The following is a 24,444-nucleotide window of genomic DNA, read 5'->3' as shown; positions in this document are numbered from 1 at the left end:
GAATCTTCTGGGTTTACTCTGCAGCCGACTAAAGTCTTACAGAGTGGCGAATATCTGCTGCGGTATATTGGCTACGCTTCGCAAAGAGGAACGTGTTCCACTTTTTAACGATATTACATAATTGGAGAAGCCAATCGCTGCGGCAATTTTTTTACCCCGCTGCTTCAGTTCGGCTGTCGTAAATGATATGAACCTTGAACGTCGAACGCGCTGTATTTCTCGCTCTTCAAGAACCTACAGCAGCAGCCACTTGCGTCCTCACGAAGCATGGTTATTTTAGAAAGTAAGTAGTTCCGATTCTCGCCGTTTGTCGCGCACCGTGCTCGTTACCCAGGCGTGGAGCGTGGCATTCTCCTCGTGGAACGTGGCATTTTTGTGGAATAAGCTTCCGCACCAGCAACGCAGCGACGAACTAGCGATGGCGTCTCGGCGCAACCTGCGACAGAACCCTCAGCCACGAGGGAAACGTGAACAGGGAACCTCCATTGCAACACGAAAGGTCAAGGATGGTGCGGTCGTGCAAACTACCACCATCCCCCAGTTCTCAGGCGCCGATGCCAGAACTATCAGCGAGCTCCGGCTCAAGCTCGATGATGTGTGTCGGGAGTTGAAGGTAATCAAGGACGCCTTGGATGACCTCGAAGATATACGAAACACGGTGAGCGCGCTCCAGGAGACGGTCAGAGCCGAGATGAAGAAAATGCGAGAGGAGTCAGCAGCAATCAGCAAGCGCATCCTGATGAAGGTCGACAAGATACACCATTATCTGACGGGCGAAAGCGAGCCCGCCAAGGACCAGCCCCGTTGGAGCAAGTTCGAATGGCGTGTGGAGAACTTCGCCAAGCTCAAGGAGCAGATGCTCGGTGGAAAGGCCAAGTATTTCTACAGCGAAAACTTCTACGTGGGCAGCCATGGCTACAAGATGTACCTGGGCGCCACTCTCGCCGAGAAGAACTGCAAGGGCAAGGTCTGCCTGAGCGTCTACACGTACATCACCAGGGGCCCCTACGACCGGACGCTGCAGTGGCCGTACAGGAGGCGCAGCACCTTCATCGTGGTCGACCAAAAGACCAACCACCATCACAAGGTGGCCGAGATGGTGCCCCAGGAGCTGGGCCGCAAGCAGGAGCACTGCTTCCGGAGGCCCAAGAGCGGCCCCAACGAGGGCATCGGGTTCACGTCCCTGATATCCCTGGAAGACCTGGAAGATTCGGATAAGGGATACCTCTTCAAGGACTCCATCCTCATTCAGTTCATCACCTCCGACGTGTGAGGCAGACCTCCGTTCCGATACTGACTTGCAGCGACGCGGACAAGCGGCTAGAAGCTGCCGCAGCACCGACCGCAACCCTGTTAATCCTGTCAAGCTTGAACCGAGCGAACTGAGAAGGGGTGGGGGGAATGGGGGAGTGCAGTGCGTCTCGGTGGCTGAGAACGATTCTAGCGTTCTTCGCTGTACTTGCTGAATAGTTCAAGGTTGCGCGAGGTCTGAATGTCGTCGGTTTTCGTTTCTTTGTGCACTTTTCGGGTGGACTTTTTTTTTTTTCAGAACTGGGCACATTATTAAGGATCTGCATTCACAGATATAGTCCTGGAACGTTTCTAGATTAGCTATAGTTTGCAGACATTTTTGATCGAGAAAGCGAAGGGCAAGGGCCGCGGTCAGAAAATTAACACAGCGCCATGTGTTCCATTCATTCTTTGTTTTTGGGTGATTTTTTTTTAGTGTTTCTGGCTTTGTGAGAGGTAATTTGTGTGAGCAGTGCTTTGTTTCGGTCAAACAATGTGATGAGGTGCAGAAATGAAACAGCAGTGGGTTTATGGCCTGAAAATGTCTAGAAAACTGCGTCGTTCTTCGTTGCAATAGCTCATGTCTGATTTGTGCCTCAATTCAATAAATTACTTTTTCTCTAAAAAAAAGTAGGTTTCCACTTTCTTGGTCAAGTCTCCGAGCATGTGTTCGGAATTGGCAACTTTGGATTGGAATTGGTCGTCCTGAACGGGAGATATTAAAGCGTTTCCCTGGTGCTGTTTGTACAACCCTGCCATCGCACTTATACTTTAGGTCGCAATATTTTCCCTCCATTCAATATTTCGTTCATAAAACAAAAACCCGGCCTTCTGGCAGCTTGTATAGCCTACGCACACATGCTGGATCACTGAAAGTCCTTGTAACATGGTCAGTGCTGAGCAGGGCACGTCACAATGTTATTGTGGATGAGATATGATTCCTGCTACCCAAGAAAAATGTCATGGTATTGCAAATACACAATGCGAGGACAATATTTGTATTTCAGATAGACATATTTGCGAATGGACCTCTCCCGGGGTACGTCACGCGGCGGCCGTGACGTCACAGCGAGCGCACGTGCTGGGTGTGGCCGGGAGGCGGGTGGCAAGACATTCAAACCGGCGCGTGTATGCAGTGAGGCAGACGCGCGCAAAAGTGGTTTTGTTAATGTGTTGCCTTTTCTGATGCCGAAGGGCTGTTATGCTCTCGGCTACGCAAATCGTGCGAGCAAAATCAGCGGCATCAGACTCTTCCTCGTCCCTAAAGAGGTAAATTCGGCGGGTTTGTGGATGCGCCCAATGCGCCGAAGAGGCTGGCAGCCAAAGCAGCGGCATGGTCTGGTCTTACCTATAGCAACATCTCCCATTCTCGAACTTCTGCGGTTCTCCAAAGCGCAGTCACACCATCTATTAGCAGTCCGCGCTGGTTAGTGCCATGAAACGATGCTGTTTGTCAATCATCTGCTTCCATGCAGCGCCAGCAGAAATTTGGTCCAGTGAAATGGTGCCGGGGGTAAGAAGGGCAGAGGGAAATTTTCTTGCTGCGAAGTACTGTAATGTTTTGACAAGATAGAGCACTGTAATAAAAAGACTATGAATGCCTAACCTGCTTAGGCGACGCGAAATAAATGTTTCGACGAGCGATCCGCGATAGTCGCCTACCGCCAGATCGACCAGGACAAGTTTGGTCGTATGGGGGGATCCGTTTAAGACGAACGAAATTTATTGCTTGCAAGTGAATAAATTTTTACTTTTATCAATTATATTATGCCTTGAGGATGCGGCGAAACAGAATGCTTGCCGTGCTCGCATGCAGCATCGTGCCTTCGCCGCAAGATGGGCCGCTCACGCGTCTTCAAAAAACTAGAACAATCAGTTTGCCTTAAAAGAACGGACTCAGTGAATGTATTTGTTGCGGCCTCCCGACGCTGGCGTGTGCAGCGGGCGTACAAGTCCACTAACTTTAACTATCATGAAATAATGACTACCGATAATTATTTCAGTGCCACTGTCGCAAGATATTACGCACTAACCATATATGTGGCGGCTATGTGTACTCTCACAATGACGATGAACCGTTTCGCGATTTCACTAGGGAAAAAGGTAACAAAACAATCGGTCACTTATGCAGAGCACGACATCATAGCGATATTTTTATTGGAATAATTTTTGGCTTCTTCTCTTTATATTTTTGTTTCATTGCTGCTTATTTAACTTTTTATTCATTTCATGCTTTACCTTTCCTTTTTCCCCTTGACATGAAATCGTGAGTACGCCACTGTCACCGGGCGACGCAAAGAGACCAAGAACAGCTAGGGAGCGTATACGCTGCCTGAGGCACCGCGCTCAGCTTAAGCAGACCTCGAAAACAACAATGAATGAGCTTTCCTTGTTGTATCCGAACACAAGGCATCTTTTAAAAAAACATTCTTGGAACGCGTCGCAACAGCACCAACCTTCAGAATGACTCGTTTAGGCTGTTCTGTCACGCACTAATTATCCGAAAGCGTCACTCGTCAGTTCACCGTACGGTACACGAAAGTGTCGCAGAGGTTATCGGTGCAGAAAGTTACATGGAGGTGCGGCAGACGCAGCTAGGATAGCTAGACCCCCCACCTGTAGTGCAGGTGGCCAGCGACGGTCCGAACCAACGGCACATCGTTCCTTTCGGGCGCCGCGCTGCCACGCCAGGCCGTCGGCGCAGGCGCGTTTTGCCAACCACCGCCGCATTTTGCGGCCGCCAGCAGGCGCCACCCGTCGCGCACGTGCGCTTCGTGACGTCACGGTGTTTACATACAGGGCGAGGTCCACTAAAATAGTTTGACTTATTACCCCGATTTCAATGCGATGATATTAATTGATACATTGACTAGCAGGTTATTGCCTGCATCCTTTCATTCAACTTGATACTGGACTACTTTTAAAGAAAGGTTTTATATTTGTGCAAACGCTTTCCGCGTGCTTTGTCTGCACGCTAGTTGGCTAGGACTACTGTCTTGCCGGAGAACTTGCACACCACAATAAGGCATAAAATAGTCGCCTTGCGCTAACGGTCAAAATAATTACTGTCTAGACAATAGAAGTATTTTATTTAAGGCAATACCACTATAAATGGCACGATAAACTCATGGCGCATACAAACTGCATTTTATTAATGTGAAAGCTTAATGAACCCCATGAGGCAAAACATCCGGTGCGGTGAGCAGCGGATGGCTTCGATATTCCAAGTGCTTTCAAATAATAATAAAAAACAGGGAGGCACTTAATACTGCTTACGTGTGGCATTCCGAAAGTTCGACATTTTATTTTAACTGCGGTATTCTCCATGTCTAAGGGTAGGTCTGTTGTGATTGTGTCCTTTCCTGTCCCGACAACGTTATCAACACCGATAAATCTATTGTGGGCGCCGCACATCACCGCACTCATCGCCATCCAACTACTTCATGTACAATTACCACCTCTTCATTCTGCCCAAGACTTCGAATCCTAACTGACTCCTGTGAAGCTCTTCAAGAACTGTCTCATGCCAGGTGCACTCACCCTAAAGTCCACCACATTATTCACCAAACCGCTGCACTATATATACGAACACCAGGCTTTCTGGTCCGAGAGGCCCGAGGAAGGCGGCGCCGGTCCTCGGACCACTCCTGGCTTAACTGCCCCTATGATGACCCAACTCTCGTGTCTTCCGATATACGAATGGTCCAGAGACAGAGAATACTCTGTCTAAAGCAGCAGAAGTGCGAAGCCGTCATTCAAATATCCTAGAATTTTTATTTTTATTCAGTTTTTCGTATTATGCGGCACTTTTATCGATAGAATTTTTTTTTTTACCGATCAACTCTTGACTACTACTTGTACCCTGCCGCATAAGTTCCCAGAAACGCGTCTCGCTAAAATGTATATTGACCGATTAGAATACTGAACTATAGTGCAGCAGATGATGCTAACAAACCACTGGCCCGCAACAATGTCGATGTTGCTATCTATCAACTTCAAGCATTTTTTTAAAGATATGCTTTCCAAATAAATAACGACCACAATTTAAGCCTATGCGCTCAGTCTCTAGCAGACGGTAATTATTACACGACAACAATCAAAACACCACTGAGGCCCCAGGCACATTTCTCCATGCCAACATGACCCCTTATTTTTCCTTGATGAAAGATTTGCAGCGCATAGCGGTATGATAGTTATTACACGTGAATCAATAAATCGATCAATCAATCAAATAATAATCATTACTCACAATTAGTTATTTAACTCAAAGACCACCTAGATGTCCGAAAGCCACGGATGGCCGAGAGGTGCCGGGGGTGACAGCTTCAAATTATGTTAGAAACAACTATATATATATATGCCAAACTTCAAGTCCAACAAATTAATTTTATAAAATTGGGTTTGGGCTTTTTTTTTTTAATTAGGGATCAGGCATTAAGCTTGTTACCTCGTGCTACGTAGGTCGCCACCGCATATCTTAATTGATTGTAGGGTTTAACGCGCCGACTCAACGCAGGCGATAAGGCGCGCCGTAGTAGAGGTCTCCGGATTGATTTTGACCACCTGGGGATCTTTAACGTGCGCCGGAATCTCGTACACACGGGCGTCTGCGCTTTTCGTCTCCATAAGAAAAGCGGCCGCTGCGGCCGGGAATCGAACCCACATCCTCGTGCTAAGCAGCACAACGCCTTAGCCGCTGAGCCACCGCGGCGGGTCCCTTAACCATATCGTGCACAAATACTGACCAGTATAGTGCCTGGTACAAGCATGAGACGAAACGTTTAAAAATATTAACGGCGAAATAAATTTTCATTTTCCCTAAGCGATTACACGTGTCGTAGTTCTTGCGGCTTGTTTTTTGTATACAAACGGTGCTTTGTTCTTCGGAACAAAATACTTTACCGCCGGCATTTCTCCCTCCCATTTCCCTGCGATCTTCACTTAACACAAATGAGTTCAACACATATACAGTGCGCCGTTCTGCGTCCATGGAGCCGAGAGTGCTGAGCGAACACCGAGCCAGCGTGGACGAGTCCTCGACTCAACGCCGCACGAACCAACAGGGTATGTGCGGTGCTGCCTACGAAGAGAAAGTGGAGCAAATACCTCAGCGGGCAGGCAGAAACGCTGACGACCAGCCTGGGCTGCTCTAGCGCTAATATCTGGCTTTTGCTGCTGACTGCCAGATGGCACTGTACGCGGACTGTACTCTGGCACTAAGACGGCACTCTCGCTTTCACTGACTTCTGTCGTTCGGTTGCCCTAGTACACCAAGGGAAATCATTTTACCTAAATAACTGCAACACGGCTGTAATGGCTGTAACCACCTGTGGCAGGGAGACACTAATGTTTAGGAGATTTAATGTGTGTCACTGATGAACGCGTGCTCATCAAAGGTGACAGATATACTGATTTTGCATTTAAATTTCCCTACCATACCGTTCCTTCTATAAAAAACGCCTAAAGAAGCCCCTTCAATCCCGTTTTTACCTTAACAGCGTGTGACGTCCACCATCCTGGCATTGAGACCGGTGCTACAGCGAGAGCTGTATTTCTATTTCTATATATTCTGGGCACTGCGTATATGGATATAAACCAACTTGTTCGCACACTTTATAGTGTCTCTCTTTCTCTCTCTCCCTTCAATGTGTTTGGGTTGTAGGCGATGATCGAACGACGCGAATGGGCTGGTGATTTATGTCATTATCGATATATGAGGTTTACAGGATTCCTGGTTCGGGCTCTAAACCTATAGAACCATAGGAGCAAATACACAAAAATTTAAATTTGTCACAACTGATCTCTGGGGAGCACGTAAAATAGCAGAAACGATTTCTGAATTAATGCTTAGCCTTGAAAATATAGGGGTTGCGTTTCCCGGTGCCTGCTTTGGGGCGCGATTATCCAAGGGCAGAATTCGCTTTCCAGGGTTCTGTCCAATTTTTGGTTACAGGAAAACATTTCCTTTAGACCAGGTAATAGTCTACGCTAATCGCAGTTGCACCTTTTGAGTACTGCAACTTGCGGCGATCTGTGGTGAGTGGAAAGTGATTCGGTCCATTGCAAGAACTAAAACGTAGCGTACGTCGGTCGCCCGCGTGACGAGTAAGCAAGCGGCGCATGCGCGCTATGGCGATGGCGACTCCCGCAGCGCGGGCCAAACAGCTGGTTCCCGGCCGCCGAGGTGTCGCGTTTCACCGGAGTCGGCCGGCGCCGCTAAGCGCAGCGAGCGTGAGTCATGTGTGGCCGTCCGCGCTGGCAGGTGGCGGCTTCCTCCTCGGGCTGCGGCGCTTCTGCAACATTGATGGCGCTGACTCGTCAAGTGGCCAATGGCGGCCGCCCAATTTGCAGATGCGCGCGGGCCATTTTTATCAATTTGGCCCGGCGTGTCCATCCACGCGCCTGTTTACCGGCCGCCCGGCCGAGCGCCGCCGCCGCTGGGGGCGAGCGCTAAATAATGCAGCGCGGCTTTAATGCGCTCGGCCCATTAGCGGGGCGCGGGGTAAAATCCGAGGGCGCGCTCGTTAGATGCGGCCGTAATTAAAAGGCGCGCTCCTGGAGATTGACCGAGGCCGGGGCTCAACAAAGAGTCGCGTTTATTCATCGCTTCGGGGGAGGGTACAAAAAGCGGGAGAGGGTCTATGTACAGCACTCGCAGCCTCGCTCATCACAGCGGGGGCGGCGGCGGGCCCCCCGGGTAGTAGAAGGGCCCCAGCGCGGCGGCCGCGTCCTGCGCGGCGGACTCGTAGAGGACCGCGGCGGCGGGAGGCAGACGCACCATGCGCTGCTGGGCCAGGTTGGCCGCCTCGAGCTCAGCGGCCAGCTGACGCTTCCACTTGTTGCGCCGGTTCTGGAACCAGATCTTCACCTGCGTCTCCGTGAGCTGCAGCGAGGCGGCCAAGCCAGCCCGCTCCGAGCTGGACAGATACCGCTTCATGTCGAACGTCGACTCCAGCTGGAACACCTGGCTGCGCGTGAACACGGTGCGCGTCTTCTTCTTGCGCCGCTGCTGCGCCGCCGCGGCCGCGGCCGCCGCCGACTGCTTGCCCGCCTTGGGCTCGTCGCCCTCCGCCACGCCCAGGTCCGCGCTGGCGCGGCTGCTGCTGCTGCCCGCGCTCGTGGACGGCTCCGGCCGCGCAGGGGGAGGGGACGAGGCCGGAACGGCTGCGCCACAGAGAGAGAGAGAGGGAGAAGGAGAGAGGGGGGGGGCTGCTTTAGTGCCGCCGATCGAGTCACAGGGCTCTCTTCCCTGGCAGGTCACCAAGGAACAACCCGCGTGTTGACATGGTTCAGCACATCACAGCGCCACGTGACGTCATGCCTCTTGAGATGCCCTTTCATCGGCCGCACTGCTACGGCGCCCCGTGAGCTTTTGTTCGGGGCATTATTCGACACCCCAGCTGGGCTCACCTCATGCATCTTTTGGAACGGGTGCGGAGGACGTCTGCGATAGTGCGACGTCTGCAAGCACGCACCCGCACAGGAGGTGTGGTGGACAATGCTTTATAGGAGTGAATTTAGGCTGAAAAACACGCTACCCGCGAACAAGAAATGTGCGTTTCATACGCCTAATGACGCAAATGAGCCAAATGCGGCTTAGCTGCGCCCTTAGATGTGCATCAGGTCGTCATATAATTATTTTTTGCTCTGAGAAATATCATTTTTGTGCGTGACACATAGTTTACACAATTTACGAAATTCAGGAATAATTTGACTTAATTTACTGCCCTAGCCGAACTGGAATATCAGCTCATAATCCTAAAGACAGCTTCACTGACTGTTTATCAATACAGATTCCAATGAACGTCAGGAGTCTATTCCTTGTGACTTCATTGGCCGCACTCTTGAGAACGTAAAGTCAGCGCATCACGTCTCATTTTCCTTTAAATTCAACGGACGGAAGCCAGTACGGACATGCGTATTTTCGTTAACCGTTTGCTAATGACAGCAAGGCTCGTAGATGCCGTTGTTGGTTTATTTTGGGGCGCAGAGTTCACTCAGTTCCTGTAAGAAGAGTCGAATCGGTGGAAGCGGTGAAGCTACCGTAAATTCTACAATGAATGAGTCATGGAATGGAGTCTGCTCGACACGCGCCTTTGGGCTAATCTGCCTACGATACGAAACCGCATTGCGAGGTTAATACTATATAGGGCAGTGATAAACGTTGTTTTCTATTTTCTCCCAGTACTCTTTATAATTTTAGGGTTCCCTACCACATGGCGCGAAATTTGAAGCTTGACGAAAAAGGTTAATTTTTAACTATACCTTGCTTTTTGCGGAAGAGCAATAATTGCGGAAAAATACGAACGTACCGTTTCTTGAATTTTTATCACAACAACTGGCAAGCAAACAGTGTTCTATGCGCTACAGTTTCCAATACGAATGCTCATTTTTGCATTAATGAAAAAAAAATTAAATGCATTTGGAAGCTATAGGACCTTTTTTTTACCCCAAGGGTCCGCACATACTTTGCACGTTTTTATGCATCTAAGCATGCGGTATTTTTCTACAACAATAACGACAATCGTAGCAGGGTGTGTGTAGGCACATATAGGCACCATAATGAAACAATGGAGATTTTACACGACCCATGAGGGATGCAGAGTTGACGTACCTTCATTTAGAAGTATTAAAAGAAAGAAAGGAAAAGGAACCCATACACACGCACACACACACGCACACTCACTCACTCTCTCACTCACGCACACACGTACCGCGTAGTCAATAGAGAGTTTTAGCACTCCGTATGCTTGTCTGTTCCGTGGTTACCGTGTTGTCCGGGACCCCACTGCGCCTGCGCGCGCACCCATGACGAATGCGCGGCATGGCGAGGGCCATGCCCGCGGAACTAATCCACCCTACCGCGACGAATGCACAAGTGCCCAAACGGGTCCCGGTCAACACGGTACGCCCGTGCAACACGGAGCATACGGAGTGCTAACACTCTCTAATAACGAGAAAGCACGTTATACTAAATGCGCACCGACCTAAATTACGAAACGGAACCAGGTTTAAACGAGAAAAACTGGAGGGTACAGGGCGTCGTAAAGTGGCCGTTGTTGGCGTCAGCAAAGCAAGTTGACAGAGATCCGCTTAGTGCGCAAAATGCGCCCGGGGAAGGCACAACGCTGCAATATTGATAGACGAGGGCTGCAGTGTGGCGCACGGAACTGACATAGGAGCCCCCCTAACCCCAGAGTACGCGTTCCCGGGGAGCGCATAAAATATGAAGCTATAATTAAGCCGGACATCACCGGTCGTACGCGGGCAGAAACTGCTGGGCCCGTGCTTTCGACTGGACAGGCCCGCAAGCGCTCGCCACTCCGTGTACGAGCGGCTGTGACGCAATTAAGTGCGCCGATGGGCCTTAAAGCAAATTGAGCAGGCCTGTATTTGCTTCCGTAGCCTGCATTTAGCACGTAATGCCTCCTCTGATGTCTACCTGGAGTATATTCGGATCTGTTTAGGCATTATTTCATTTATGACGAATGTGACGCGTGTAATGTGGTGGCCGGAGGGGAAAAAATGGCATCCGCTGACGCGTAAATGGGCAGTGTAGAAGTGAACTTAGAATCCTCTTCATTGCCGATAACATGCAAGAAAAGTATGAGGTGATTGAGCGTATAACACCTGGATCTTTGCTATCACCTTATCGCACGTTTCGTTTTTTCACATGCCTTCGTTGCAGCCACCATTAAAACAAACTCACGGTGGACCGTTTCTAGGCTATTGGTATAGAAGGGGAGAAGTTATGGGACAGCTTCCAGAAATCTCTTCGTTTAAAGAACTCCTTCGTGCCTCTCAGTTTGAACGTGAAATTTACTTGAATGCTAAAATATAGCCACGAGTGCACGTGATGATACAATTCATATGCTTGGTTTTATAATTTCTGAGACCCCGGAAACACCGCTTTAAATTTTTACGAGTGGCCAGGTGTGTTACCGAGGTCGCACCTCACAGAAAAGTTTACCGTTCTTTTTTTGCCGTTCAACTACGCTCGCAGACAATCCCGTGGCTCAACTTCAACGCAATGCACTAGATTGACCGATACACGCCAACGATGAATTTTTGACGAACAACGATGCCGAGCACACGATATGACTAAAATTTCGTTCTGCTCTGCGGCATCACGCAATGCAAGTATGGTGAGTCAAATTGTGTGGTCGTCACTGTCATTTGCCGAATTTTCTTTGTTGCTGGCATGGATGAGCCAACTGAGTACATTGAAGTGAAGCCGAACTACGGGATTGCCTTAGAGTGAAGTTGCTCATTTAAGTGTACGCACCGCGTTGGCGATGTAGCGCCTAAGCTGTCTTCCACCGTTACCAAAGGGGTCCTGGGTTCGGTTAATAGCCCTTCACTACGACACGCCTCATAACCCGAATGTAGTTTCAACGCGTGCAATCATAAATTAAGTATATTTCATACTGGTGTCAACGCTTGAGGAGCGCATTAAACATGCAACTCAGATTCATCATGTACCTGGGCTTTCCCACATACTCATCTCCTTTGTGTGGAAAGAGTGACGGGCTTCATTTTTGCCCTGCCTTCGGTTACAGGGAATAAATCAACCGAGGTCCGGCTAGGATATAAACATTTCCATCGTAATTTGTAAAAAAAAAAAAAAAAAGTTGCTATCCCTTTCTAAACATAGTTAAGAGAAGCGCGAAAGCTAAAAAAAACGCCCCTACGAACGATCTAAATGTACAGATACAGATACGTGGCTCATGAGGCAAAATTATACTATTCTACTCCTTATTCATGATTGATGCGTGTGTTGTCTTATCTAGAACCGCTCCTTTATCGAGATTTTCAAGTACCGTTTTGACACAATGGAAGCCCCGTTTCACGCAGGCGCCGTGTGTCCAGAGTCCTTGTCAGAGCTTTTCGGTCGGCCATCCGGTCTATGGGAAATGCATTAGTTTTTTTATCAGAACGCCATCGGTCCCACCGAGAAGGCTTTTGCCTTAATAAATGTGCGTCTTCATGCGCTCGCGTAGGCGGCTTCCCCAAAGAGCATGGCTGTCTCACAGGCAAAGCACGCTCTACAGGGGCACAAAGCAGCTGCGTAGGCGAACGAACGGCGTCGTAACAGCCCATCGAATGGGCAGACTACATTTAAAAAAGAAAACAAAGAAAAAAAAGATGTCACAGAGAAAAGTTAGAGAAGGAGATTGTGTTGGGGCAATAACCACTCATGACCTAAAAAAACGATATTTTTAGACGGTAGGAGGCTTCGTAACAGAGTCGTTCATAATAAATAATTACAGCTCTTCTTTCGCGTCATTTCCCTCTGTAGTCAGTACGACCGGCATAGAGCTACGTTCAGAAGGGTTACATCGACGACTGCTGAAGGGATGCGAAACATATGCTTGTATAAGTGCGTAAAAATTACTCAAGCGGCGAGTGACCGTTTAAGCGTCTAGTTTCAAATAAAACAAACCTGCAAGGTATGACCAGCACGATTTTATAGCTGCGAACGGGTGGATAGTGCAATAGAGTAGAAAAGAGTAGAGCACCATGATGAATTTAGACTACGCGATTGTAATTTATAGCCGAAAAAATGACAGCATATACCTCCCTAGCATTTTCATGGGGCACAGCATTCAGTTATCTTCAACAAGCGAAACTTCAATGCTTTGACCTGTCAGAAATAAAATAACGGAAGGACATGCTACGCTTACAGAGTCGATAGATAATTATAAAACCTCATCATCCCCAGAGTATTTTACTCGTGTCATCTTCAACAACCACGGTGAGCTGAAACCGTACGTCACTGCAATTGTCTTTAGCGTTCTATGTTGAATGGCACGTCATAAAATATTTGAAGACACGTTTCTAAATTCGGGCTAAACTTTCACAGACGGACGCCGTGCTGTAGCTCCATTGTGGTTTGTGCGAAAACAAAAATGCAGGGCGGGTAGGTGCTACTAGAAAAGGAAGGACTAATTGACTGAGTCATAGACAAGTCGAATAAAAACAAGTTTCTTGACCCTAGCCTTTTATTTTATCGATATATACTAAAGTAGACTAGTTATTGTTTCTCAGCTTGAAACACGCAGTAATTTATTGTCCGGTCTCGCAATAAAATGAAGTCAAATCAAATTTGGTGTCTTGCATAAAATAATTAACAAAAAAAGGACGATGTCGTAAAGTAAGATACTATTACAGGACCCTAGGTGACTAATGACGACGTTATTAATACCACGAAAGCAGCAACTCACAGATAAAGAGGGCAAGAATGGCCGCTTATTTCATTCTATTAACTCAACAAAATATCCTCTAAATAGGAACACAATAAACAAAACACAGGGAAAGGTGAACACAGTGAAAGGTGAACACAGTGAAAGGTGAACACAGTGAACAGTATACTATGCGCAAGTCCGAAGCAAAAATTACACTAAAATTGCAATCCGGGTACGAGGTACACAAGCTATCAATGTGCCGTATTGCACATTGATAGCTTGCGTAAAGATGCAAAGATGCCACCCTATTTATGTATACGCTCGATAGACGGCGGCTCCTGACGAACTAATAATAAGGAAAACAAAATTTTAATTCATTATCTGTTTATGAAACTTTCCCCGCACCATTTTGTTTCGATTATCTTTCATTTAGTGAATTTTTATTGGGTACTCGAAAATGTGGAGTAAGGAAATGTGCTCTGAGTGTTTTCTGTATTAATTTGTCACTGTAAAATGATCTAAGGGCGGCGAAGTACTCCCTGTGCATTGCAACTGAAGGGGCCACTAAAATCAAGTAAGGATCTTCTTCTTCTGTTAGAACATACAATAACGTATTCTGTTAAGTCATATCACAAGCTCCTGCCCCCTTTTGAAATTGTAGTCGGGGTATAACTTATAACTAAGTAATTTCGCCCCAAATATTGAATAAAAAAGGAGGTTGGGGTAGAGCTGCTATATTGTATAGTTCGTGGAGATTCACAGAGGCGCAGCGAGCCATAGTATGTTTAATGGCACACGCAAGTACGTAGTCCTCAATACAGATTTTTGTGTCACCGTTTTTTTTTTTACTTAGACTTTTGCAAAAATTGTTTTCAGGACAAAACGTGTTGAAATAAATCTTGCTCATGGTTTGAAACATTACTACAGGAGACATTCAGCACTGAGCAATTTATAGGGGAGAATAATTAAGGAAGGTATTTGAGCGTGGCGTGAGAAAGTTCAGGGCTTTCACCGTTCGCCTCTCAAAATAACCAGTGACACGCACATAGTTTGCATTAGCTAGAACGTGATCTGCGTTCATTATGTTGGTTGCTTTTGCTCGTTCTCTCAGCGCGAAGTCAAAAACGAAACAGCCAGTCGACAGTTTCTTTCGAACAAATTTTTATTGACTTCCCTGCAATCCCTTCCAATCGTCTGTCACTTCCATACGATAGATGATGGTAGAACTTTCATGGATTTTGAGTACGTCAAAAAACAAAATCGGACACGACTTTTTTTCCTTCACACGGAGCTTGATTTAAACAAAAAGGTAAGAAATGCGTTTATTCTGCCCGCATTCCGCTTCTCTATAGGGTCTTTTAAACTATATTTTTAGCATACCCGTGCGAAAAGCTGCGCTGCGCGTATGTGCGCGATTGAAAGAAACACTTTTTTTATTTCTTATTTAAAAAATAAATAACCTGCACGGCGACAGCGAGTGCGCGTTATTAAGTACAGAGAAGATAATTGATGCGGAGTCAGTGTCCCGCTAACTAAAGAAGTGTGTTCGCATATGCGAAACTGAAGTGGCCGGAGACAGCCGAGCAACTTTTTAACTTAAAGACTAGCCGTGTTTCTTTTTTCAGAACCAAAGGAACAAAATAAAGTAAGCTTTCTTAGACGGCAAGGTGACAGCTGATATTATTCCCTTCTTGCTTTTCCTATATTGGCAACTTCAAAAATATCGCGGCTGATTTAGCCATCGAGCTAAGTTTCACGAAGCTTCTGTTGCCGTATATAGCTGTACATATTCATTAAGATTCTCTCAAAACGAGAGGTGAACGACAGAAGAGCGACAGAATGCAAAAAGCAAAGGCGGAGGGGAAAAAAAAAACAGAAAAGGATACAGTATGTGCACCACCACGCGAGCGTGATAAGCTGCCGTCAAGGAGGAAGGAGCAGCTTTTAAAGGAGAAACATTTTTTTCATTCAGGTTAGCATAAAGTGCTACTTCAGCGGCGAATCCCGGCAGGCCCGAAAGTAGCACTTTGCGAACGGCGACTTCCTGTTGATGATGCTCCCTGAGCCGACGCACGTTTTTGGGGGGCACCGGGGGTCGTAATTTATAAAGCGCTCCAGTATGCGCACCCGGCTGCCAGCACTTCCTTCGTCCCCGATGCATATGGGCCATGATAGAGAATGGGGAAGGGGGGGGGGGGTGGAATCGAAGTAACGAGGGATGCGACGATGGTTTAGAACGACGTGTTTCTCTTTAGCCGCCCTCCATAGACAGTCTCTCGTCTTTCATTTTGCCCGTCTGGTCTCGCGCGGGCGGCCCCGCTCTTTATGGCGGAGGGAAAGGAGGGGAGGCGTGAAAGAGGCCCGAGGGAGGCCGTCGTTCCGGGGGCTCGGCTCGGCTGGCGGGCGCAACGTCTCGCGAAAATTGCGGCCCAGCTGCCCCGATGAGAGGCTTTTTGACAGAGCGGTCTGGCTTTAACGGAAGCCAATCTGCGAGGCGATGTCTGCTAAAGAGGGCCGCTCTGGAGAGAATTAGCTCCCTGTAATTAGCGCGGCTAAGACGGCCACGACTGCGGGCTCGCGCAGTCGTCACTCCTAATTATAGCTGAGCCTCGTCCCTCTCCCCTTTTATATCTTCCGTCCTGGTTTTGTCTCTCTCTTCTTCTATTTGGCCCTCCCTAGTCAGCCGCGGAAACGTCGGCGAGCTCCGTGCGTGTTCGTGAGATTCGCAGGTTGCGCGAATGGATGAATAGTGTGTGGTGGCTCAGACGAGAGAGCGGTTACCGCCGCTGTGGGTGCATGCGTCGGCGGTACTTGTTTGGTCGTGGCTGATTGAGTCAATAAGCGACAGAGAAAGGACAAGGGGTGGAAGCGGGACCGTTTGTTCGACAGCGAGGGCGAGGTTCAGTGTGTACGTGCTGACAGCTTGTATGTACGCCTTAATTAAAGAGTAATGAGGAGCGGCAGGATACTTTCGCGTACATTTATGCAACGTACCGGGGCCAACAAGTTAGCGCCCCACTGATGTTTGCGCGCGCTTCTGGACAAATTGCGTTCGCCTCAATGCCGCTCGGCGGGTGCGTTTTACGTCATGACTGCGCGATTTCGCGATTACTATCGGCGCTGGCGTCACAACTTTGCCGTTAATGGAATATAAATGCCATGACCTCCTCCTTCGCCCACCTTTAAAAAGAATGAAGACCGTAACAGAAGAAAAGATGGAATTACACTGTTAAATCTGGCATCGTTGTATGCACTGCCGTTTTGTGCGTTCCGCAGCGGTGTGGTGGCCTAGGCATCCTGCCGGTAACCATGAGGTCGAGCGACCTATACGACCATCGGGAAGTTGCGTTTTTATGGAAGTAAAATGAAAAAAAAAAAACAGCATATCTTGCCACTTTTCTGGCTATGTCACCATTGCGGCACATAACCACAGCTGTTATCATTATAATTACCGAACTACAAAAACGTTTGTGCGCACAGCGCTTGGTGGAAACCATGTCTTTTTTTTCTTGGGTCGGGAGAGCTCCACTACCGCGCGCCTCGATCATTACAAGGTGATAGCTTGAGCTGTTAAAATTAAAAGCCTGTTTTTTTTTTCTAGTTTGTTGTCCCGTAAACGCTCTCACGTAAATCCAACCGTTGCAGCCTTGACGAGGAGCATTGTTTAAACTTTGTCAGAGAGCAGAACTCGTTTTCTATCCAAGTACAAAAAGATAGTTTTATTGTAATTTTCCCCTTCTATCGCGGCTGATGAAGTGAATTAGTAAAAATATTCAAACTAATTTCTGGACTTTCTGAGATACAACTAGTGCAAAGCATGTAACGGTTGATAAGCACTGACATTCCTGGAGGTGGTGCTGAAATGCGGACTTTATGATGCGGCAAAACAGACCGCCAGTTTGATTCCCGGAAAAGCCCGAAGAATTCTGGTTTCCTTAAAGATTTCGGCCCGTCCCTGGACGTCGAAATCAACACTCAGGTCATTACTACGGCATTCTTTGTGGAGCGCACGAGTTGCTTTCCAGGAGTAAAAGCTCAACTTTGGAATCTACAGTGTATTTCTTCAGTGATTTTTGGAATCTTCAGTGATTTTTAACGTGAAAGCCTACGTTCTTTTAAGTTCTACTCATTAATTGTGTGATTTTTATTGTGTGTGTTATTGAGTGAAATGTTGCGATATTATATTTGATTATAGTTACTCAGTGCCCTGTTTGCCAACTGTGGTTACGTGCAGAGGCTCTTGTCAGGCTCCCGTTTAAGACTCAGGACAAATAAATTCTTTCTTTCTTTCTTTCTTTCTTTCTTTCTTTCTTTCTTTCTTTCTTTCTTTCCTTTCTTTCTTTCTAAAAAAAATGTGTAGCTTCTTTGGATGAAATTGTGCTTTTGGCGAATGCTTTCTGCTTCCGTTTTTGCAAATAAACCTGTTTACCCCGTAAAAGCTTGAGAATGTGTGTGCCATTTTTCGACTGAGGCCCTTCAGTCAGTACGGAGAAGGGAATTCGGCAGGCCTCTTGTATCGTTGTAAGGTGAGCTGAAGTGTAACGCCGGGTTTCACTACACCCTTAAAAAATGCCGCTAACCTGCCCTGCTTCAACGCAGCTGTATGACCAAGCATTGCGATAAAAGAGGAGCAAAGTAGGCTTACTAATAGTGACGCTCAAAATGTGGTACGACGAAAAAGAATTGTGCTTCGCAGTGTGCACATAACGCGAACATGACGTTTTACACAGCGTAATGTCATCGTGCTGACCACATTTTTCTGAGTCAGATCGTGTCGCGGGACCTGGCTTGTTGAAAGCAGCGACTGGTGATGCCGGTGCAGGGTGGTGCGACAGAGCCAAGGGCGTGTTTGGTGTGAGGCATGGAGGCCCCCACTTTAGGGGGCAGTAGCGTGATCCCGACTGCCATACGGAACCTTTAGTCCCGCTCCGTGAAAACGCACGCGATGGTCTAGATTGCGACCTCATCTCCCCCCATTCACGAAGGACTGAAACACACATCACAGATATTGCGTAAGCAAGCGCACAGAATGCGACGAGAGCTGTATTCATAGACACCCCACTTCAGTGATCATCTTCCGCTCCTACTCAATCGGCCGCCGCCAGATTATTGCGACACTCAGAGGAGGAGAGGAACATCCCAGTACCGCTGCTCAGTGGGAGCAGTGGCGCGTCATTTTACTCGGTCTGCGAGCACCTCGCGACGAGGGGGAGGAAAATCAAGTTCTTTCCCGAAATCTGTGAGGAGGAGCGTGGCCCGGTTATCAATCCTCCGCACCTTCACGACGAGCAGTTCATCGTGAGGAGGCGTACGCAGGGTGAATTTTTTACGCAGGCACACATTACATTCCAAGGCAAAACCCTCCTCCCCACGAACTGCTGCTGCACTAGTGGCATAAGCTATAGATTTGGAAGACACTTGCGCGACAGAGCGTGTCATGCTCTCCGCACGCGTCACAACGAGAAGCAGCGTGGAGCGCGAGCGAGGCAAACGGCGCTTAACCTGCCGGCGTCGTCCAGTGTGTGCGCCATCGGAGCGCGTGACTTTAAGCCCTTGGAGCAGATGTAATTGCGATAGGATCAGCGCGTGTGCACGCACGCACACACGCACGCACGGGCGCGCAGCAGCCAAGTGGCCCGTCCGCGAATAGAGCCGTCGGCAGAGTGGCGCTGCATGCGATAAGGCTGAGAGGGGCAGCAGCAGCAGCAGCAACGGGTTATCCACTTGGCAGCGTGCTTTGCCCCGCCGTGAATTATTAACGAGCGTCGTCGGGGCGCGCGCGCCCGTCCCAGTTTCGGACCCATTAAAACGTCGGGAGCCGAACGAAGGGCGCAACCTGACTCTGGCGCGCTCTGCGAGAGAGGGAGTCCCCGGCGGCCTCGCGAACACGCACGCCACTCGAGCGCTCTTGGCGCGCGACAAACTGTTTCCATTGTGCGCGGGATAATAATATCTCCGTGCGGAATCTCCCGCTGCTCAGGGCATGACTCGTTAATGGAAGCGCTCCCCTCTTCCGCTTCTGCGGAGACCGGCTATCGCGCAACTTGGGCGTTCCCCCCCTCGCCCCTGTCCCGGCAGGCTTTTGGGAGAAAAGTGGAGCCACGCGAGAGGCAGATAGCGCGCCCAGCTTTGCCGGACACCACTCTGCCAGAGTGGTGGCGCGCGGTGCTGCGGCGTGCATGCGCGCTTCCCGCGATCGCCCCTGGTTTCAGGAAGCATGGGTGTGACCGCCGCCGCCGCCGCATGCGCCCCGCCTCATGTATACTTGACGCGAGATCGGCCGACGCTCTCGTTAGCGAAGTGGCGCTCCCCGCCGGCCGCCAGCTCGCCCATGCAGGCAGCGCGACGGCGCGGGCCGCACACGGACGAGAAATCACGCGCCTCGCGCGGCCTGCAGAAATGCAGGGAAGCTTACATAAGGTGAATGAATGGAAAACAAGAGGGGGTTCTTTTATTTTCTTTTTCAAAATACAGGGGGGCGCCAGAAACCTTTCACGCTGTGTTGCAACGCTTTTAGCGCGAGCAACACTCCTGATACGCCACACAGCTGCAGGGGTATGCACTCCGATACCGTTCTCCGGTGGTGCGCAAAAAACTATACTTAGGACGGATGCTTTTCAAATTGCGCTCCCACACCTCAATCTGCACGTACAAAGTGCGGACCTAGCATCACATGGGAATCCACAGGCACGCATATAAATATGTTTTCGGCGTCAATGCTATTCATGGCACTGAAAAAAAAAAAAAAAAAACTGACATTGACATAGACAAGTATGGGGTGAAACATGCACTGTGAAGGTGGAGCGTTTTAAGGGTAAAGCATCATGAGAGCACTCCATTCGCGACTGGTTATCGTCTCTCGAGAGGGTCGCGTTCATCGTCCGCCCAGTTAGAGGAGCAGATTATCTGTTTCTCACGAGGAGAAGCAGAGAGGGGGGGGGGGGAGGATCCAGCTCTGCACTGCCGATGCGAACTCAGCAGCACACCCCTCGGTAACATCTCTGCAGAGCACCCCTCAGCAACTGTGCCTCCTTTGAAGCGCTGTCCACATTCTATATTCCTCGCTACTGCGAGAAGCGACCTCTGCCACTGCCTCGTTTTCGGTGTCACAATCGGTCTCCGCGGTGAGCGAGCGAATTAACGGGGGTCTGCAAGATGCGACCAGGCTCAGTAAAAACATTCGCCTTTCGCATTCAAGCAAACGACGGTGGAGTTTTGAGATAGGAATTCACAGGGGGCGAAAAGAACAAAGAAAGTATTTTGCCCCAGAGATAGACGAATGATATCTACAGCGATTCAAACGCGAAATTTATTCGTTACGAAACTATGTGCAAAACCGGAGCAAGCTGCACTAAGGCAAGGATAGACATCGACAGATGCCATTGCAGACGAGTATCCCCACGAAGCAGGTACGTAGCCAGGATTTTTCTTATGGTAAGGTATTCATTCGGATGCATTCATCATCATCATCACCATCATCATCATTTTCATCAGTTTGTTGACATCTGCTTGAGCGCAATTGCCTCTCCCTTGCCCGTCCAACCAGTCTGCTTTTGAAGGCGAATGCCCAGCAATTAGAAACTCGTTTACTGGTATACACCGTGCTTGTGACCCTTTTCTTCGTCTTTTGACGGGAACCAGTCGGACAGGCAGACTGGCCGCGCTTCACGCAGCAGCTTCTCCGCAGACAGGATCTACCTGCGGGTGCACCCGTATATGCACGTGCCGACAAAGGGGTGGATGTGTGTAGGTCACTGAAACAGATAAAAAAATTGCAAAGACAGAAAGAAAGTGGAGAAAAAATGCCCACCGGGTGGGATCCGAACCCGCGACCTCCAGAATACCGGTCTGGTGCGATGACCACTACGCCACCGGCGGGGCTATTTTCCCCTCCACTTTCTGGGGTATTTATGTTAAGGTATTTTTGTTTCCTGCACTTTCTGTCTTTCCAAATTCTTTATCGGTTTCAATGACCTACCACATCCTCCCCTTTGCTTTCTGAGGTTTTCTTGACTGCCAACCTTTATTTCTGTCTTATTTCACCGAGCCCCTCATTTCCTATTCTGATTCGCTACATGCATAGCGAGGGCCTCTGTTGTGGCAGTCTTGGTACCATAGGGAGCTTAAGAGGGTTCAACGCTGGTCGACCACTCTCGACATGTCGTAGACTCGAGTCATGGCCCCGGGGGTTAAAAAGAAGGTCCCCTTCACCCCGAGTAGTCCGAGTGGCGCTGGCTACCACCCCCAAGTGCAGGAAACAAAAATACCTTAACATCAATACCCGAGAAAGTGGAGCTGAAAATAGCTCCGCCGGTAGCGTAGTGGTCATCGCGCCAGACCGGCATTCTGGAGGTCGTGGGTTCGGATCCCACCCGGCGGGCATTTTTTCACCACTTTCTTTCTGACTCAAAAAATTCTTCATCTGTTTCTATGACCTACCGCATTCCCCCCTTTGCTTTCCGAGGTTTTCTTTGTTGCCAACCCTTATTCTGTCTTAATTCACCGAGCCCCTTATTTCCCATTTCTGATTCGCTACATGCATAGCGAGGGCCTCTGTTGTGGCAGTCTTGGTACCATAGGGAGCTTAAGAGGGTTCAACGCTGGTCGACCACTCTCGACATGCCGTAGACTCGAGTCATGGCCCCGGGGGTTAAAAAGAAGGTCCCCTTCACCCCGAGTAGTCCGAGTGGCGCTTGCTACCACCCCCCAGTGCAGGAAACAAAAAAATACCCTAACATAAATACCCGAGAAAGTGGTGGGGAAACAGCCCCGCCGGTAGCGTAGAGGTCATCGCACCAGACCGGCATTCTGGAGGTCGTGGGTTCGGATCCCACCCGGCGGGCATTTTTTCACGACTTTCTTTCTGACTCAAAAAATTCTTCATCTGTTCCTATGACCTACCACATTCCCCCCTTTGCTTTCCGAGGTTTTCTTGACTGCCAACCCTTATTTTGTCTTAATTCAGCAAGCTGCTCATTTCCCATTTCTGATTCGCTATATATATATATATATATATATATATATATATATATATATATATATATATATATATATATATATATATATATATATATATATACCGTATTTTTCTTTTTCTAAGCACCCTCCCATATTTTCAAGAAGGAAGTTTGAAAAGAAAGAAGTCTGCATGCGCATCTTAGCACTACCTTTTCTAAGCAACCATCGCAAGGTGGATTTCGGACGGACGCGTGTTTGCGGGCCCATGTTGATGATGTCACCCGATCATTTTTACAAACAGTTTCGATGAAACAGACGACCACCTGCTGTGGGATACATGTAGAGAGCGGTGGCTTAAATGGTGCAACGGACTCCAGTGGTAGTGAAGGTGACTGAGTGCCAGACGTAAGCAGTGGGGTCGACTGTCTGTACAAATTTTTTTCTTGAATTTTTGCCAAATGAAAATTTATTCCTTGCACCCGTGTCGTCGGGATATGGCCGAAAAAAGTGTGTGTGTGTGTGGGGGGGGGGGGAGGATTGATTCGAAACTTTTGCCATCGTCATCTTGGAAAAAAGGTGGTGCTTAGAATTGAGCCTAATAAGCTTTTTGTGCCTGCCCTAAGCAGCGCTAGTATTGAACCAAGAGTGTAAAACATAGGTATAATATTCCTTTTTGGTAAGATGACATGTCATCACCCCGATAAAAAGGGGAAACCAATAGAAATTATCATCATCATCATCATCAGTAAATACGGTACACACAAACACATACACACACGCACACACACACACACACACACACACACATATTTATATATATACATATATACATACATACATATTGTTTGTTTTGAATTAAGATTTCACAAATTTCTAACAAAAAGATCTTACGAGTTATGCTTTTCGTATTCGTAACCAACTTTACATGGCCTTTTGACAACAATATTGTGGTTTTCTGCCACCACGAACAATTTTTCAGATTCTTCATGAGCCACGCCAAGGGCAAATGGAGCGTTTTTCCGCGATACGTGTCCGCGCACTCGTTGCGCGGCTCGCGTAGATGGTAGCGCTAGATTTTTCTCCAGTATATATCAGTATGAAACTACGCTTGCAGCTGCTACACAAAAAATCAATCGATCAATCAATCAATCGATGTATGTATGTGTATGGTTGTGTATGTATGTATGTATAGGTGTGTGTGTATGGATGTATATATGTGTGTATGGGTGTGTATGTATGTGTGTATGTGTGTTTGTTTGTTTGTATGTATGTTTGTATGTATGTATGTATGTATGTATGTATGTATGTATGTATGTATGTATGTATGTATGTATGTATGTATGTATGTATGTATGTATGTATGTATGTATGTATGCATGCATGTATGTATGTATGTATGTATGTATGTATGTATGTATGTATGTATGTATGTATGTATGCATGCATGTATGTATGTGTGAATGGGTGTGTATGCATGTATGTATCCCCAAAAATGTGCTGCATTGACATACACACTGAAGATGGCTGTTATAACACCGACATGACACAAATGTATGCCCTTGTGGGAGTTTCATGCGGAATAAAAAGTAAGCAGCGTGGTCACCTAAAGAAGCGGCTCCAGCAGCATGCCTTTAAAAAGCCTTTACGAAGGACCAGATGAGCGTATCAGTGGCGGCACCAACATTCAGCTCTGCTGTTCCTAGACTTAGAACTATCAGGCAACCATTGCGCAGGAGTTGTAAGGCACTAATCTTGGGGTGTATGCAACCCTTTACTCTTTCACGGGTATGCCGTTAGTGAAGTGCAGTACCATCCCACAAATAAAAAAAGCGAAGCTGAAAAAAAGAGAAAGAAAAGCGTGCTGACAAGCGCACGCAACCGTAATGATTCAAGCCGCAGTAGGTGAATAGAAAATTGAACTGGTTTGGTGTGCGTTAAAGATCCCCAAAGGGTCTAAATTAATCCGCGGTCTTCCACTAAGACCAAGGTGTAAAACCAAGCCCAACTGTAA

The 24,444-nt window shown here is 48.1% G+C and overlaps 2 protein-coding genes and 2 non-coding genes across 4 annotated transcripts in view; 3 read left to right on the top strand and 1 right to left on the bottom strand.

Moving 5' to 3' along the window:
* The first annotated feature begins 418 nt into the window (after positions 1 to 418).
* LOC144162347 (TNF receptor-associated factor 1-like) lies at positions 419 to 1,770 on the top strand. The gene has a single exon (XM_077692844.1). The coding sequence runs from the start codon at positions 419 to 421 to the stop codon at positions 1,271 to 1,273; it is 855 nt and encodes a 284-aa protein (XP_077548970.1). The 3' UTR covers positions 1,274 to 1,770.
* Positions 1,771 to 7,613: 5,843 nt separating this feature from the next.
* Positions 7,614 to 24,444, bottom strand: part of LOC144173226 (uncharacterized) — an 85,273-nt gene continuing 68,442 nt past the window's right edge. The window contains exon 2 of the mRNA XM_077701725.1: positions 7,614 to 8,454. Within this exon, the coding sequence (XP_077557851.1) occupies positions 7,958 to 8,454 (497 nt within the window). The 3' untranslated portion in view covers positions 7,614 to 7,957. The remainder of the gene's footprint in view (positions 8,455 to 24,444) is intronic.
* Trnaa-ggc (transfer RNA alanine (anticodon GGC)) lies at positions 21,783 to 21,855 on the top strand. Its single transcript has one exon. It is a non-coding gene; the product is annotated as a tRNA-Ala (tRNA).
* Trnaa-ggc (transfer RNA alanine (anticodon GGC)) lies at positions 22,245 to 22,317 on the top strand. The gene has a single exon. It is a non-coding gene; the product is annotated as a tRNA-Ala (tRNA).

Source organism: Haemaphysalis longicornis, unplaced genomic scaffold (assembly GCF_048455015.1).
Source record: "Haemaphysalis longicornis isolate Haplotype H1 unplaced genomic scaffold, Haemaphysalis longicornis Haplotype H1 scaffold_1, whole genome shotgun sequence".
NCBI classification, from domain to species: Eukaryota; Metazoa; Arthropoda; class Arachnida; order Ixodida; family Ixodidae; genus Haemaphysalis; species Haemaphysalis longicornis.
The sequence above is the reverse complement of the archived record's forward strand: the minus strand, read 5'-3'. Positions and strand labels throughout refer to the sequence as shown.